This window comes from Littorina saxatilis, linkage group LG5 (assembly GCF_037325665.1).
Source record: "Littorina saxatilis isolate snail1 linkage group LG5, US_GU_Lsax_2.0, whole genome shotgun sequence".
NCBI lineage: Eukaryota > Metazoa > Mollusca > Gastropoda > Littorinimorpha > Littorinidae > Littorina > Littorina saxatilis.
Genome location: NC_090249.1, coordinates 22,290,487 through 22,305,576, shown reverse-complemented (window position 1 = coordinate 22,305,576; position 15,090 = coordinate 22,290,487). Strand labels below are relative to the sequence as shown.

Below are 15,090 nucleotides of genomic sequence, written 5' to 3'. Positions count from 1 at the left end.
CATGGAAAGCAAAAGCGTTCTTCCGGTTGTAAGTTCCCACGTGACCTCAAATTGAAAACAAGAGATAGGAGGTGGACAGTTGATAACAAAGCGAGCGACTTTTTGCTGTTTTGTCAATGGGAAACCAAAGCAGTGTCCACGAAGAGGAGGTGCAGCCTATTTTGTCTGGCACTGCTGGTGGCATACAGAGGTTAGAACATTAAATGAACACAGTTATTCTCTCGAAATCGAAGCGATGTGTGTACTGGACTGGAGTGGACATGACAGCTGACAGTGACAAGATTCAGTGTCACACAGACACCTCATTGAACTGAATCGTTCGTATTGAGATCCAACAGTTTTTGTTTAAAAATTGTTTTTGAAGAGAAACTGAAAGATGACAATGCATTCCATAAAATGATGAGTTTGGTGTGAATTTGTTAGGATATATTATATACTAGATGATTACCCGCCGGCGTACGAAGGAAAGGGGATAAACGCGCAAAACACTGGAGACCTTCTAAAAATAGTAACGTGCAGTGACCTTCTAAAAATAGTAACGGAATGGGAATATCCGCGCGCCATACGAAGGAAGGGAGGTAAACGCTGAAAACACTGGAGAAGATAAGGAAGAGTTACTGGTAGTGGATCCAGACAAAAAAAAATAAAAAATCGGTTCAGCGCTGAGAGCACGTGTTGAAATATCTCATCGACCAGGTTGTGTCCCGGGTGTACCTGAATATGCCCACCAAATTTGAAACAGATCCATCGAGAACTTTGGCCGTGCATCGCGAACAGACACACACACAGACACAAGTCGTTATATAGATATTTTTGGTTTTACAATGAACACGATCAGACCACAGGCGGAAGGTATCGTCCACTGGACTACTACTATCACAGAAAGACTACAAGGTACGTCACTCACCTTCGAGTCTTCTGTGTTCTTGGAGTCGCTTCCTGGGGAAAAATATTGTTCAAGACGGTTTGCCTCTTCCTACAGTCTGTGTAAGGTCAAATAAATACAGTTGCATGATTGTTTGAACTATATGCACCTTTAGTTTTCAGCTTCCGTTCGCTGCAGGTTGTTTTTAACCATCATTTGGACGAATCTTCGTTTGCGAGCCGCTAATATCCACTTGGCGGCTAATTATGCATCCGCACCGAATATGCATACCAGCGCTCATTGGTCTAAAACATATGTAAATATTGTGAAGCAAAGGGAAGCTACCCCCGGGAGTTTTCAATTTCGGTATTAGTGAAGAACCGTTTGCCACTTCATTCAAAATGAGGAAAACGTTTCAGTCGACCAATGAAAATAATCATCGAATATCCTGTTATTAACCAATGAGCGCTGGTATGCATATTCGGTGCGGATGCATAATTAGCCGCCAAGTGGATATTTGCGGCTCGCAAACGAAGATTCGTCCAAATGATGGTTAAAAACAACCTGCAACGAACGGAAGCTGAAAACTAAAGGTGCATATAGTTCAAACAATCATGCAACTGTATTTATTTGACCTTACACAGACTGTAGGAAGAGGCAAACCGTCTTGAACAATATTTTTTCCCAGGAACCGACTCCAAGAACACAGAAGACTCGAAGGTGAGTGACGTACCTTGTAGTCTTTCTGTGATAGTAGTAGTCCAGTGGACGATACCTTCCGCCTGTGATCAGACATAGACTCGTCTAGTTTGGCTATAGGGCCTACTAATTATTAGTACTTAAGAGTAAGGCTAAGAGTTAGATAGTATTATTTGTTTCAATGTTAGCTGTTAATTGAGTAATGTTATAGTGTACACTGTTTTTCTTGTTTTTTTTCTCATTTAAAAGTTAAAAGAACTTTTCTCTATTCATTATTGTTACATTGGGATTTAATTAGTTATATTATAAGTTTTTAACTATATAAATGTTTTCTGTCTTTAGTGGAGATGATGGGTATGGTTCAAGCAATGCACCGGTTGTCACAAATGGAGCCATCAGGTCACTTACACGAAATTACGTCCTGAAAACGGAACAAGACAGTGATGAACATGTTGTCAGGTATGATCTAATTATTTTTTAAATAATTATAAGTTTATGTTGAAAACCTAGCTGTCAGAGTTGGATGTTTGTACATTATTACATGTGGATGTATGTGTGCTTTTGTGTGTATTATTATCTGCATGGAGTGAGTCAGAAAGGCCACAGAGGTAAGTTGTTACATGTATTTAGATATAAGCAGCTAGCTGCCTTTATAGTTACTTATACTGCACATTAAATTACATATTCTTACTCCGAATCACATATAGCATTGACACAGTCTGAGATGCTAAGGTCTGAAAAGGCTACCCGTCTAACATTTTTAAAGGGAAGCAACCCCATCACCAAAAGAGCTAAAATAGCCATGGTAATGAGCACATACTCTGGGAGTTACCTCCCATTGGTGTGTACTACGTCACTACCTCTATCACCACGTGTCCAAGATCATACGACTTTTTCAGCGTTGAGGAGCAGGTTGTTGATTTTTGGCGCTCTCGTGGCTGTATGGTTTGGTGTTTGTTTGACACCCACCAGCAACTTATCCGTCTTACTTGTGTAACCGAGTGCCAAATGTAACTAACCTACCCTGATCACGGGGTCAAATAATACAGAGTGCCCCTTTCTCACCAAGCTCAAACAATCAAAACAAACTGACACAGGTTAAATTACCAGGTTCTTTATTTCCATATGATGGTGAGGGGAAATGTGTGGGAAAGCGGGGGCTTACCTTCAATACAAAACTTCCAATGTATTACCCTCTAAAACTAGAACAACCCCAAACAAACAAAAAATCAAAAGACACAATAAAAATCTAATCTAAAACAAACGAAGTCTAAAAAAACAACCTAAAAACAATTCCCCAAAAAACCAATCTAACAAAACCTAACTGAACCCCTCTAACAAAACCTAACTGAACCCCTCTAACGAAACCTAACTGAATCCCTCTAACAAAACCTAACTGAACCCCTCTAACGAAACCTAACTGAACCCCTCTTACGAAACCCCGTCGCACATTCCGCCATTCTGTAAATCACAGAATGCACGTCATAAGCATACATAAACAACTCAACAATTTCAGACCTTAGCATCTCTGACTGCGTCAATGCTTATATGTGATTCGGGTAAGTATATTAATCAAATGAAAATTTAGTTATAAAATTTTTGAGTATGTGCTCATTACCATGGCTATTTTTAGCTCTTTTGGTGATGGGGTTGCTTCCCTTTAAAAATGTTAGACGGGTAGCCTTTTCAGACCTTAGCATCTCAGACTGTGTCAATGCTATATGTGATTCGGGTAAGTATATTAATCAAAAGAAAATTTACTTTTAAAATTTTAGATTTAATGACAGATCATTGCACAAGAAGCTTCCGTTTTCAAAACTAGATATATCAGCAAAACATGTTAGGGATATTACCTGCTATTCAGACTTGGTCGTGTGACAGACGTTTTCTTCCATACGAGATTAGTTGATTGTCTAACTCAGCCTAACGGCTTCGTTAGACATCAGCTAATCGAGTGTGGAAGAAAACTCGGACACACGATCAAGTCTGAATAGCATTTATGTCTCACAGCTTCAACAGAGGAGAAAACAAACACGTTTTGCATACTCACGCTTTAACAGGGCCCACAACAGCCATGATTGTATTGAGATCTCCGTCGCGATATAACCTTGAGCGGTTGAAAACGACGTTAAACACCAAATAAAGAAAGAAAGTATTGAGATCTACTTATTTTACGGAACGTTACAGTCATCGTCACACTCACAGTCTGTATCTTTTGAAGCATCACATTCTTTATGACGTCTTTCTGTGCCTGCATATGCAAAATGTTTGTTCTTTTCGGTTTGTTTGTCTTATCTGTTCACAACTCTGTCCTTCATAATTCAGACTGACACTGACAGGCCCCATGAGCGAGCTGATTTCCAATGGCAGCTAAACTTGCGTATGAAAACAGTACTGTCAGGATTGGATGTCGTTTGCAGTGTTCTCGGTGTTGTCGAATTTTTGATGAGAAGAAACGATAAAAGCTGGAGAAATGAAAGCCATGTTTGCACTTTCGGGCTTTTGGGGGGACGTTGCAAGGTTGACTCCGTTCTTGCCATGCTCCAAAGCGTGTAACATACAATCTTGCACACGTTTGGTTAAGTAGTGGCAAAGCAGGAAAGCGTGTGACATATATATATACTACTAGTACTGATTACTATTTCTAGGTTGGAAATTTGCGACAAAGGTAGGGTTTTGTCTGTTTTGTTTTCATGTTATTAGAGTTATAGTCACTGCGATAAAACCCTTGTGGAAGGCATACCTGTCTCTAATAAAGAAGAGACAGCATAGTTATTGCATTTATATCACTTTATTTTAGTTAATTATCAGGTTCATCTTAGTGAACTATAAGCATTGTAGTTGAATTATGAAATAGTAATTTGTATTGTGGTGGGTTGAAGTATTCAATTAAGAACCAACATAAAAAAAAGCACTTTTTCTGTCAGTGTCACTGTCAGTATATATAGTACTAGAGGAATACCCGGCTTCGCCGGGGTGAATCGCGAGACAGAGACAGACAGCGTGGCGGTTCATCACAATCACCTCTGCAGGCGAAGTCCTGTCAAACGGGATTGAGAATTTTAGAGCTTATTTCTTAGCCCTATATTATCTGTTGTGGCTTCTCAAATGCCAGAACATACAGACAGACAAAAGCCGCTAGACCCCATCACAAACAGAACTCTACAATCCACAGGTTTTTGCCCACACACACACACACAAACACACACACAGAGAAGCCGTATATATATATATGTATATCTATATCTATAAATATATAGAGATAGATGAGAGTGTATTTTTCGCGTGGCTATAAATTGATTCGACCTTTTCACTTTGACAGTAAGAACAACTTACGGGTGCAAGGGAAGCGTTCTGGACAGCGCAGTGACATTCTAAAAATAGTAACTCAGAAACGGCAATTTGGGGTGAACGGCGCGAGACAGAGACAGACAGCGTGGCGGTTCACCACAATCACCTTTGAAGGCGAAGTCCTGTCAAACGGGATTGAGAATTTTAGAGCTTATTTCTTAGCCCTATATTATCTGCTGTGGCTTCTCACATGCCAGAACATACAGACAGACAAAAGCCGCTAGACCACATCACAAACAGAACTCTACAATACACAGGTTTTTGCCCACACACACACACAAACACACACACACACACAGAGAAGCTGTATATATATATTATGTTACAGTCAAATCGGGAAATCAGGTATTTCACGAGAATGTCTGAAAGTTTAGGCATTCATGGTAAATACCTGGTTTGATCAGGCAATTCCGGAAATGACTGAATTTTTTTAGGCACTATCAGGAAATGACTAAAAACTACTTGTGCAAATTTCCCGTTTTGCCTGACTGTTAGGCAAAACGGGTTGTTCTGAGACCTTGTCTGTTTTTACCTCGCCTGCCTTGAGCATGAATTTCTCTTCTAGCACATTGTCTATTCATCGTTTTCCCCATTTCACTGAGTTCGGAGTGATTGCAGTTTGTTTTTTTACGGGTGCAGGTCACTACCGCGAGTGTAACACTATCGCGTGTGTAAGACTACGAGCACGAATTTATTGTGATTTTCTCGTAAAGTTCGGAGTGATTGGAGTTTGTTTTTACATAGCCGGCCTTGAGCACGAATTTATTGTGAGTTTCTCGTATAGCACATTGTCTTTTTTTTTCTCCCCCTTTTCGCTGAGTTTGGATTGATTGGAGTTCACTTTCAGTATAATGCTAGTTCCATTGTGACGTTGCTCTCAATGTTGAGGGTAGCAATGGAGGAAACAGAATTGGTAGAAGACCGATTTAATCGGTTAATCTTTCAAAAGTACGCCAAAAATGGAAAACACTTGATGCCAAAGTCCAAATATTTTCAAATACTTGAAGAGATGATGGAAAACGGAAGTCGGAAAACTCCACGTCAGCACAAGCTGTTTTCGAAGTAAATAGACTCCTCTCTCTCTCTCTCGTTCCTCCCTCTCTCTCAAACCTGTCTTTCTGTCTGTCTCTGTCCCTCTCTGTCACTTCTCTCTGTCACTGTTTGTCTCGATGTATGTATCTCTCTCTCTGTGACTCTCTTTCTCTGTGACTCTCTTTCTCTCTCTCTCTTCTCTCTAACACACACACACACACACACACACACACACACACACACACACACACACACACACACACGCACACGCACACGCACACACGCGCAGACACAGATAATAAAATAGTGATCTCTTGATTTTGAATCAGGTATGAAATTGTATCACTTCTCTCTAACACACACACACACACACACACACACACACACACACACACACACACACACGCACACGCACACACGCGCAGACACAGATAATAAAATAGTGATCTCTTGATTTTGAATCAGGTATGAAATTTTATCACTTCTCTCAAACACACACACACACACACATACACACACACACACACACACACACACACACACACACACACACACACACACACACACACACACACACGCACACACGCGCAGTTACAGATAATAAAATAGTGATCTCTTAATTTTGAATCTGGTATGAAATTGTATCACTTCTCTCTAACATACACACACTCACACACACACACACACACACGCACACGCACACACGCGCAGACACAGATAATAAAATAGTGATCTCTTGATTTTGAATCAGGTATGAAATTTTATCACTTCTCTCTAACATACACACACACACACACACACACACACACACACACGCACACGCACACACACAGATCATAATAAAATAGTGATCTCTTGATTTTGAATCAGGTATGAAATTGTATCACTTCTCTCTAACATACACACACACACACACACACACACACACACACACACACACACACACACACACACACACACACACACACACATGCACACACGCGCAGTTACAGATAATAAAATAGTGATCTCTTGATTTTGAATCTGGTATGAAATTGTATCACTTCTCTCTAACATACACACACTCACACACACACACACACACACACACGCACACGCACACACGCGCAGACACAGATAATAAAATAGTGATCTCTTGATTTTGAATCAGGTATGAAATTTTATCACTTCTCTCTAACATACACACACACACACACACACACACGCACACGCACACACACAGATAATAATGCTTTCTGACTCTCACCAGAAACACAGATTGTGAGCGGTAGGCATTCTCCGATAATGCCTGGCAGCCTATTTCAGTCAATCACCGATAGTGCCTAAACAATTTCAGTCATTTCCGGATTTGCCTGATCAAACCAGGTATTTACTGTGAATGCCTAAACTTTCAGGCATTCTCGTGAAATACCTGATTTCCCGATTTGACTGTAACATATATATATGCATATCTGTATCTATAAATATATAGAGATAGGTGAGAGTGTATTTTTCGCGTGGCTATAAATTGATTCGACCTTTTCACTTTGACAGTAAGAACAACTTACGGGTGCAAGGGAAGCGTTGTGGACAGCGCAGTGGACAGCGCAGTGACATTCTAAAAATAGTAGTAACTTACAAACGGGAAAGCCACACGAAGGAAGGGAGATAAACGCCAAACACTGGAGAAAATAAGGAAGAGTTACTTATAATGGTGAAATGAACACAAAAACCAAAATCAGTTCAGCGCTGCGCGCTGAGAGCACGTGTTGAAATATCTCATTGATGATATTGTGTCCGGGGTGTAGCTGAATACGGTGTCCAAATTTGAAAAAGATCCACCGAGAACTTTGGCGTTGTGATGTGGTGTAGCGGCTATGGTGTGTCGGTATGGGGGCCCGGGTAGCTGAGGTGGAACCAAAATAGCTGAGGTGGAACCAAAATCGGTTCAGCGCTGCGCACTGAGAGCACGTGTTGAAATATCTCATCGATGAGGTTGTGTCCGGGGTCTCTCTGAATAAGCCCACCAAATTTGAAGCAGATCCATCGAGAACTTTGGCCGTGCATGGCGAATACACAAATACACAGATACACAGACACACACACAGACACACACACAGACACAAGTCGTCGTATATATATATAGTATAATTGTTACTATATATATGTATCTTAATGATTCCCTGTTTTGACTGTTTCAGAGTACCGTATACCCTCCCAAATGAAAACGGCCAAAGCGAACTGTTGGACAGTAATGAATATGAGGAGGAGGCCCAAAGACAGGCGTTCAACCGACGACTGCGCTATCTTAGTCGGCTGGACCCTCGGCCAGACAGTTCATTGGTAACCCATTGCATTAAAACTTGTACATTGGTACCTGTGATAAAAGGTTGCCATTTTGACTATGTAAAAGTGTTCCAGCATGTTTTGCAGATGTTCTTTTGTGACTGGTATATTTTGGTCAGGTTAATAAGTTGCCCTTTATTAGGATATATATCTCTTCAGAAAGGCCTTACTTCACAGTATATATATTATACTAGATGAATACCCGCTTTGCCGGGTACGGCTTCGCCGGGAAGAAGTCGAGCCAAATACCCGGCTGCGCCGGGGACCCGGCTTTCCCGGGTCTACGCCGGCTTTGCCGGCGCACCGCACGAAGGAAGGGAGATAAACGCGCAAAACACTGGAGAAGAGTAAAAATAGTATAACGGGAATATGGATTAAGCGTTGTCGACAGTGACCTTCTAAAAATAGAAACGGGAATATGGATTGACGCCACACGAAGGAAGGGAGATAAACGCTGAAAACACTGGAGAAGATAAGGAAGAGTTACTGGGAATGGATCCAGAGAAAAATCAAAATCGGTTCAGCGCTGCTCGCTGAGAGCACGTGTTGAAATATCTCATCGAGCAGGTTGTGTCCGGGGTGTAGCTGAATATGGCCACCAATTTTGAAACAGATCCATCTAGAACCTTGGGCGTGCATCGCGGACACACACACACACACACACACACACACACACACCACACACACACACACACACACACACACACACACACACACACACACACACACACACACACACACACACACACACACAGACACACACTCAGACACAAGTCGTATATATATTATATAAGAATCGGGTGCTATTTTTATACTGTATTAAGTGACTCCACTTTCTCATGGAAAGAAAAGGTTTCTCAAGTGTAATGCAGAATGTTATTTTTATTTATTCAGGGTTTTGTTTCCTGGGAGTTTTTATTTTTTATAATTTTAAGGTAATTGTTTTGGCCACATAGATATTAGCTTTCAATGTGTGTTTGCCAGCATGTACACACAAAATATGATACAAAGTGTGTGAGGATATAATTATATAATGTATACCTCTCTCTCTTGTCAAGAAAACTGTGTCAGTACCTGCTATTCGAAGCCGTCAGGCTGAGTTAGACATCAGCTAATCGAGTGTGGAAAAAACCCTTTGTCACACGACCAAGTCGGAATGGCATTTGTGTGTCACAGCTTCAACAGTGGAGAGAACAAACACGTTTTGTGTACTCAAGCTTGACAAACCTAAACACAGGAGCAGCCATTGTGGAGAGATCTACTTTTTGACGGAAGTGACCGAATGACGTCTCGGTGTATGTGAATGACGTCACAGTCATCGTCACAGTCTGTATCTTTTGAAGCATCACATTATTCATGACGTCTTTCTGTGTCTGCATCCGCGAAATGTTTGTTCATTCCGGGATCTTTGTCATCTATGTTCAGAACTCTGTCCTTCTAGTTTCAGACTAACAGGCCTCCTGAGCGAGCCACTTTGCAAGGGCAGCTAAATTCGCGTATGGAAACAGTACTCTCGTCTGGGATGCCGTTTTCAGTATTCTGAGCATTGAAGAATGTGTAAAGAGAAGAAATGATAACAGCAGGAGAAATAAAAGTTGTGTGTTAATTTTTTGGCTTTTGGAGGGACGATTTTGAGTTTGAATCCGTTCTTGCCATGCTCCTAAAGCGTGTAACATACAATCTTGCACACGTTTGCTTTAGTAGTGGCAAAGAAGGAAAGCGTGTGACATTATATAATATGACCCTGTTAGAGAATGTCTGAGCAAAGCCTGATGCCCCATTTCCTGGTTTGTATGACTCACGTTTTTTTGCCAAGTGCTCTATTTCAATACAATGTACCAGTTATTCAGCTGGTTACAAAGGGCACTGCTCTTTATAGCTGACCTGGTTAAAATCATCATACAATGAGCATATAGTGTCTATACATATATACTGTGTACATTTTTTTTAAGTACATCAAAAATGATTCCTTTAAATAATAAACAAACTCTTCGTTAATACACACAAAATAGAGAAAGTTAGTAAACAGATCAGTAATAACTTTGTTGTGACAAAATTTTGTCTGCAGCTGTTGTCATTTTTTGTTCTGCTGAGTGAAAAGAAATCCTGAAAGTTTTCGTAATATGTGCAGGCTATGCCCGATCATGTGGTTCCAAAGGATTTCATGATTCACATTCTCTTGCCTGTGCGAGGAAAGCAGAGCAGCGTTATTACCATGTGAGTGATGAGCAACACACACACGCTGTCATACAGAAAACAGCTGTTGATGCAATAAAACAGTTAAAACTATAGTGGAAATAGTTTTCCATTTTGTCGATTTGCCTCTCTTTATCTCACACTCTTAGTCTGTCCCTTTCTGTCTGTTTTTGTTGGTTTGGTGGGTTTATTTCTTTATTATTATTTTGTTTTTGTTTTTTGCTTTTTGAATACATGTATAAATGTCTTGTCGAAAAACCATGAGGACTTTTAGCACTGGGCCATTCATTAGACTTTTGGCTGGTTGCAAATACATTTTTTGGTGCAAGCTCTTTCATGTGAAATGATGCTTGTATGAAATTATCTGGAGAACTTTCTTGGTGTAAAATACTGACATTAACATTGTGTTGCAGTTTTGCCCTGTGGAACACTATGATGGGTACATCACTTCTCAGTATGCCATGGGCCATTTTGCAGGTACATTACAGTTGATCGGTCTAGCAAGCAAGAAAAGTGAACTGTTATGATATAATGCACTCACCTTTTTTTCTTTGCATAATAGAATGTGATGGCATTTTCCAAACCTGTCAATTTTGGCTGTGAACCTGGGATCTTTAGCATGTGCACACACAAATTCTGGGATTGCCAAAAAAGGTTCTGGAGAAAGTTGACTCTTGAAATATGAATTCTATGACAAAAGGGGATATTGGCAGGGGGTGGGGGTGGGGTGGGGTTACTTTCATACGAATTAACAAGCCACCTCAAAGAGAAAAGACGAAAGAGTGTGTGTGTGTTTCAAAGTATGTGCACATGCTTATATCTGTTGCATCGGGCGGGGATGTAGCTCAGTCGGTAGCGCGCTGGATTTGTATCCAGTTGGCCGCTGTCAGCGTGAGTTCGTCCCCACGTTCGGCGAGAGATTTATTTCTCAGAGTCAACTTTGTGTGCAGACTCTCCTCGGTGTCCGAACACCCCCGTGTGTACATGGAAGCAAAAGACCAAGTGCGCACGAAAAAGATCCTGTAATCCATGTCAGAGTTCGGTGGGTTATAGAAACACGAAAATACCCAGCATGCTTCCTCCGAAAGCGGCGTATGGCTGCCTAAATGGCGGGGTAAAAACGGTCATACACGTAAAAGCCGTGGGAGTTTCAGCCCATGAACGAACAAACAATATCTGTTGCATAAGTCTCATTGTGCAGGAATAATCATTACGTGTGGTGTGTTGCAGGCAGGATTTGCATGTGGCATTGCACTGCTGGTGTTCATGGCTCTCATCATGTTTTATACCAGCTACCTGGTCCTGAAATCCACCAAACTTGCGCCAGGTAAGGAGCAACATGCAGTTGTATGGTCAATATAACACTTACCTCGACAGTACTATTCTTGCACATTATCTATTATAGGCCGAAAAAATTGGACAAAACGCTGCGTGGGTACAATTATCTCCCATAACCATGCGCCACCGTGGATCCCAAGCACTGTCCGAGTGCTTCCCCCTTACAGGATATAGGTGGCGCGTCCTCTTTCTTTTTTCGCGCGTGACAGTAGGCTGTGTTTCTGCTGCGCTCCCGGATTATTTTGGATTCTAGAGTCTTCTTTTCTGTGTGGATTACCACCTGTTGGATTTTTGTGTGTTATTCCACTTCTGGCTTGAGGCTACGTTGTTTTTTCTTCCAACTTGTGCCTCCGTTGTTGTGTGGCGGACTCGGCGTGCCTACCGTCCTACTTCGTGGTGACCGGTCGTCTGCTTCTCGTTTCGCCTCATTCACTTGAGTATTGACCTAATTTTCTTTGAATTTTGTTAATTCTCGATTTTTTAAGGGTACGTACAGGGCGAGGTAGGATGTCTCGTCCTGTTTTGGGCTCTGGTTCTACGGAACCAGAGTCTGCCGGGGGCAACCCTTCTCCGGGCGCCCAGCGTCATGTTTTGCGCACGGAGAGGGGGACCTTTCGGCGCTCCGACTCTCCCTCCCCAAACGCTTTGCGTTTGCGGCGAGGGAGGGCGGAGAAAGCCTGTTTGAGCAAGCTCAATGCGAGCTTGCTCAAACAGGCTGGGCTTGAACCTGGGACTTCGGGCGGGGCTGCGCCGTCGAAGGTTCGGGGAAGGTCGAGGGGAAAGAAAAAGCTTCTTTCTCCTTCTCCTTCCGTGGAACACGCTTCCCCCCCTTCGACGCCGTTGTCCGGCCCTCAGTCTCAGGCTTCAGCTCCTCCCGGCTTCAAGCCTGGGGGGAAGGTTTCCTTCTCCTCCCTGGCTCGAATCCGGGGGCGGGTCGATTCCCAACCCTCTTTGGGGGTTGGTGAATCTGATCTAGGGGCTACGGGAGAGACTCAGGTTTCGACTTCTTTCTTTTCCGGTGCCTCTCCTGTGCCCTCCTCGGTTTCCACCGCTGTGGAAGCCGGGAGGGACACGGGTCCTCCTCTGAACTCCCTCGCTGGGTCGTCTACTGCTGTTTCGACAGTAGTCTCGGACTCATGGGGGGGGAGATCGGAGGAGATGACGGGGTCTATGAATTCCCTCCCCGCTGGGGTTGGGATGCGAATTGACCCCGTTCAGGGCGGTCCTGTGGGGGCAGGGGTTTCAGGCTTCGTGCCTACGACCACTGCTACTACGGTTCCCTCTGACGTCCGTGTGACTGGTGGCTGTCCCTCTATGAAACGCTCCGGCCGACTAGTTACTGGACGTGGAGGTGTTCGACAGAACGTGGTACTTCTGTCGAATGGTCAGGGCGACGGGAACATTGTTTCTGTTGCTCAGACCGACACCTCCGACCGGACCGTCTTGACCCCACGCCATTCCTTAGCGTCTGGTGTTCGGGTGACGGATGGTCCGGACCAAGGGTCCGGAACGGTCCAGGCTTACGGGTCGGGATCGAACCGGACCCACGGGTCCCGACTGGACTTGACCTCCGGGTTTGGTCCGGACGGGACCCATGGTACGGGACCGTACCGGACCTTAGGGTCCGGTGCGGGACAGTACCTCAGGCCCTTGCCGGACCCCCGGACCTACGGGTCCGGATGGTACGGTACGGGACCAGTGGTCCGGTCGGGACCGGACCACCCGACCACCTCTGTTGGTCCGGGTGGTCTGGCACCGAACCGGAACACACCGGACCACCGGACCTACGGGTCCGGATGGTACGGTACCGGACCAGTGGTCCGGTCGGGACCGGACCACCCGACCACCTCTGTTGGTCCGGGTGGTCTGGCACCGAACCGGAACACACCGGACCACCGGACCTACGGGTCCGGATGGTACGGTGTTTCCACGTCCGGACCGAACCACCCGAGCACTTTTGTGGGTACGGATGGTTCTGTGCCGAACGGGACCTCCGAATGGTACGGGACCGGACCGGACCGGACCACCGGACCGGACCACCGGACCGGACCGGACCACCGGACCGGACCGGATCGGCACCCCCGACCGGACCGGACCATTTCTTTTCTGATCAGACCCGATGGGTCCCTGTTCAGTCTATAAATGGCGGGGGTTCGTTGGCTGGACTGACCCAACAGTCGCAGGGTTTTTGTTGTTCTCTCCCTTCGGCTGCTGGAGACGTTTCGTCTTTGGGGCAGGGGTCTTCGCGGCCTCTTGCTTCAGTGGGCGTTTCGTCACAGCCTACTTCATCACTTTCGGCTCCTCCCCCTCAAGCTTCCTACACTCCTGCTGTTGAGGAGTTGTCGGGAAGTGAAGAGGAGAGTGAGTCAGAGGACGATGGGGAGGAGGATCAGGGTCGCCCTGAGGTTAACACTGATCCTCTACCCTTGCCGGTTTCTGATGGAACTTCCGAAGCTATGCTTCGTACTTTCCAACAGTACATGACAGACATCACGCGGCGTCTTGACGCCACGGATGCCTCTCTTAAGCGTCTGTCGTCTAGTGTTCCCAACCCTTCGGTTGACACACAGGACGTGGACCCGGAGTCTGAGGACGAGAGGCAGGAGGCTCTCCCTCGCACAGCTAGAAGGACGTTTGAACAGTTTCAGGACGTCCTTCCCTCCGACGCCCTCTCGTCCTTGGAGTCCGCTTCGGCCCGGGCGCGGGAGGCACACGCCGCGTCTGCCGGCGGCTCGTTTTATGAACGATCCGGCCGCCGGCAATTCGCGTTCCACCCTAGTCTTAGTGCCACGGTGGAAGCGGCAGCACATCGCCTGAGGAGTACAGATTCACGTGCGAACGCGACCTATGTTCCTCGGGAGGACGCGGATTCAGTGCCGTGCTTTCCTTCGGGAGGCGCACCTCCACTGTTTCCTCGTGTCCAATCTGTTTCGTCCCTCCCTTTTCCCTTTGACTCTCGAACTCTCCCTTTCCAGACTTCGAGTGTTCAGGGTGGGGCTGACGGTGATGTGTTCGTTGGGGAGGTGCCTTCGGTCAAGAAGGTGGAACTGAGCTCTGCTTCGTTCCACAATCTTGAGGCCACCGTTTCTTCCATTGTCGAGGCCCAATCACAGGCCTTGACATGGATGAGCACGCTGTCCACACTGTTGGACCCTCCCGATCGGGCAGAGTCCGATTCCACTCGGGTCCTTGACACGGTTCGAGTGGATCGGGCTTTGCATGCCGTGCGATCGTGCGTGACGACTGCGGCAGAATTGGCCATTGGAACACGGGTCCACTTGTTG

The 15,090-nt window shown here is 44.9% G+C and overlaps 1 protein-coding gene across 1 annotated transcript in view; it reads left to right on the top strand.

The window, feature by feature from the left end:
• The first annotated feature begins 1 nt into the window (after position 1).
• Positions 2–15,090, top strand: part of LOC138966573 (sodium-coupled neutral amino acid transporter 9 homolog) — a 31,293-nt gene continuing 16,204 nt past the window's right edge. The window contains exons 1-6 of the mRNA XM_070338851.1: positions 2–190; positions 1,907–2,023; positions 8,128–8,269; positions 10,404–10,489; positions 10,882–10,945; positions 11,699–11,795. Coding sequence (XP_070194952.1) covers positions 117–190; positions 1,907–2,023; positions 8,128–8,269; positions 10,404–10,489; positions 10,882–10,945; positions 11,699–11,795 — 580 coding nt within the window. The 5' untranslated portion in view covers positions 2–116. The remainder of the gene's footprint in view (positions 191–1,906; positions 2,024–8,127; positions 8,270–10,403; positions 10,490–10,881; positions 10,946–11,698; positions 11,796–15,090) is intronic.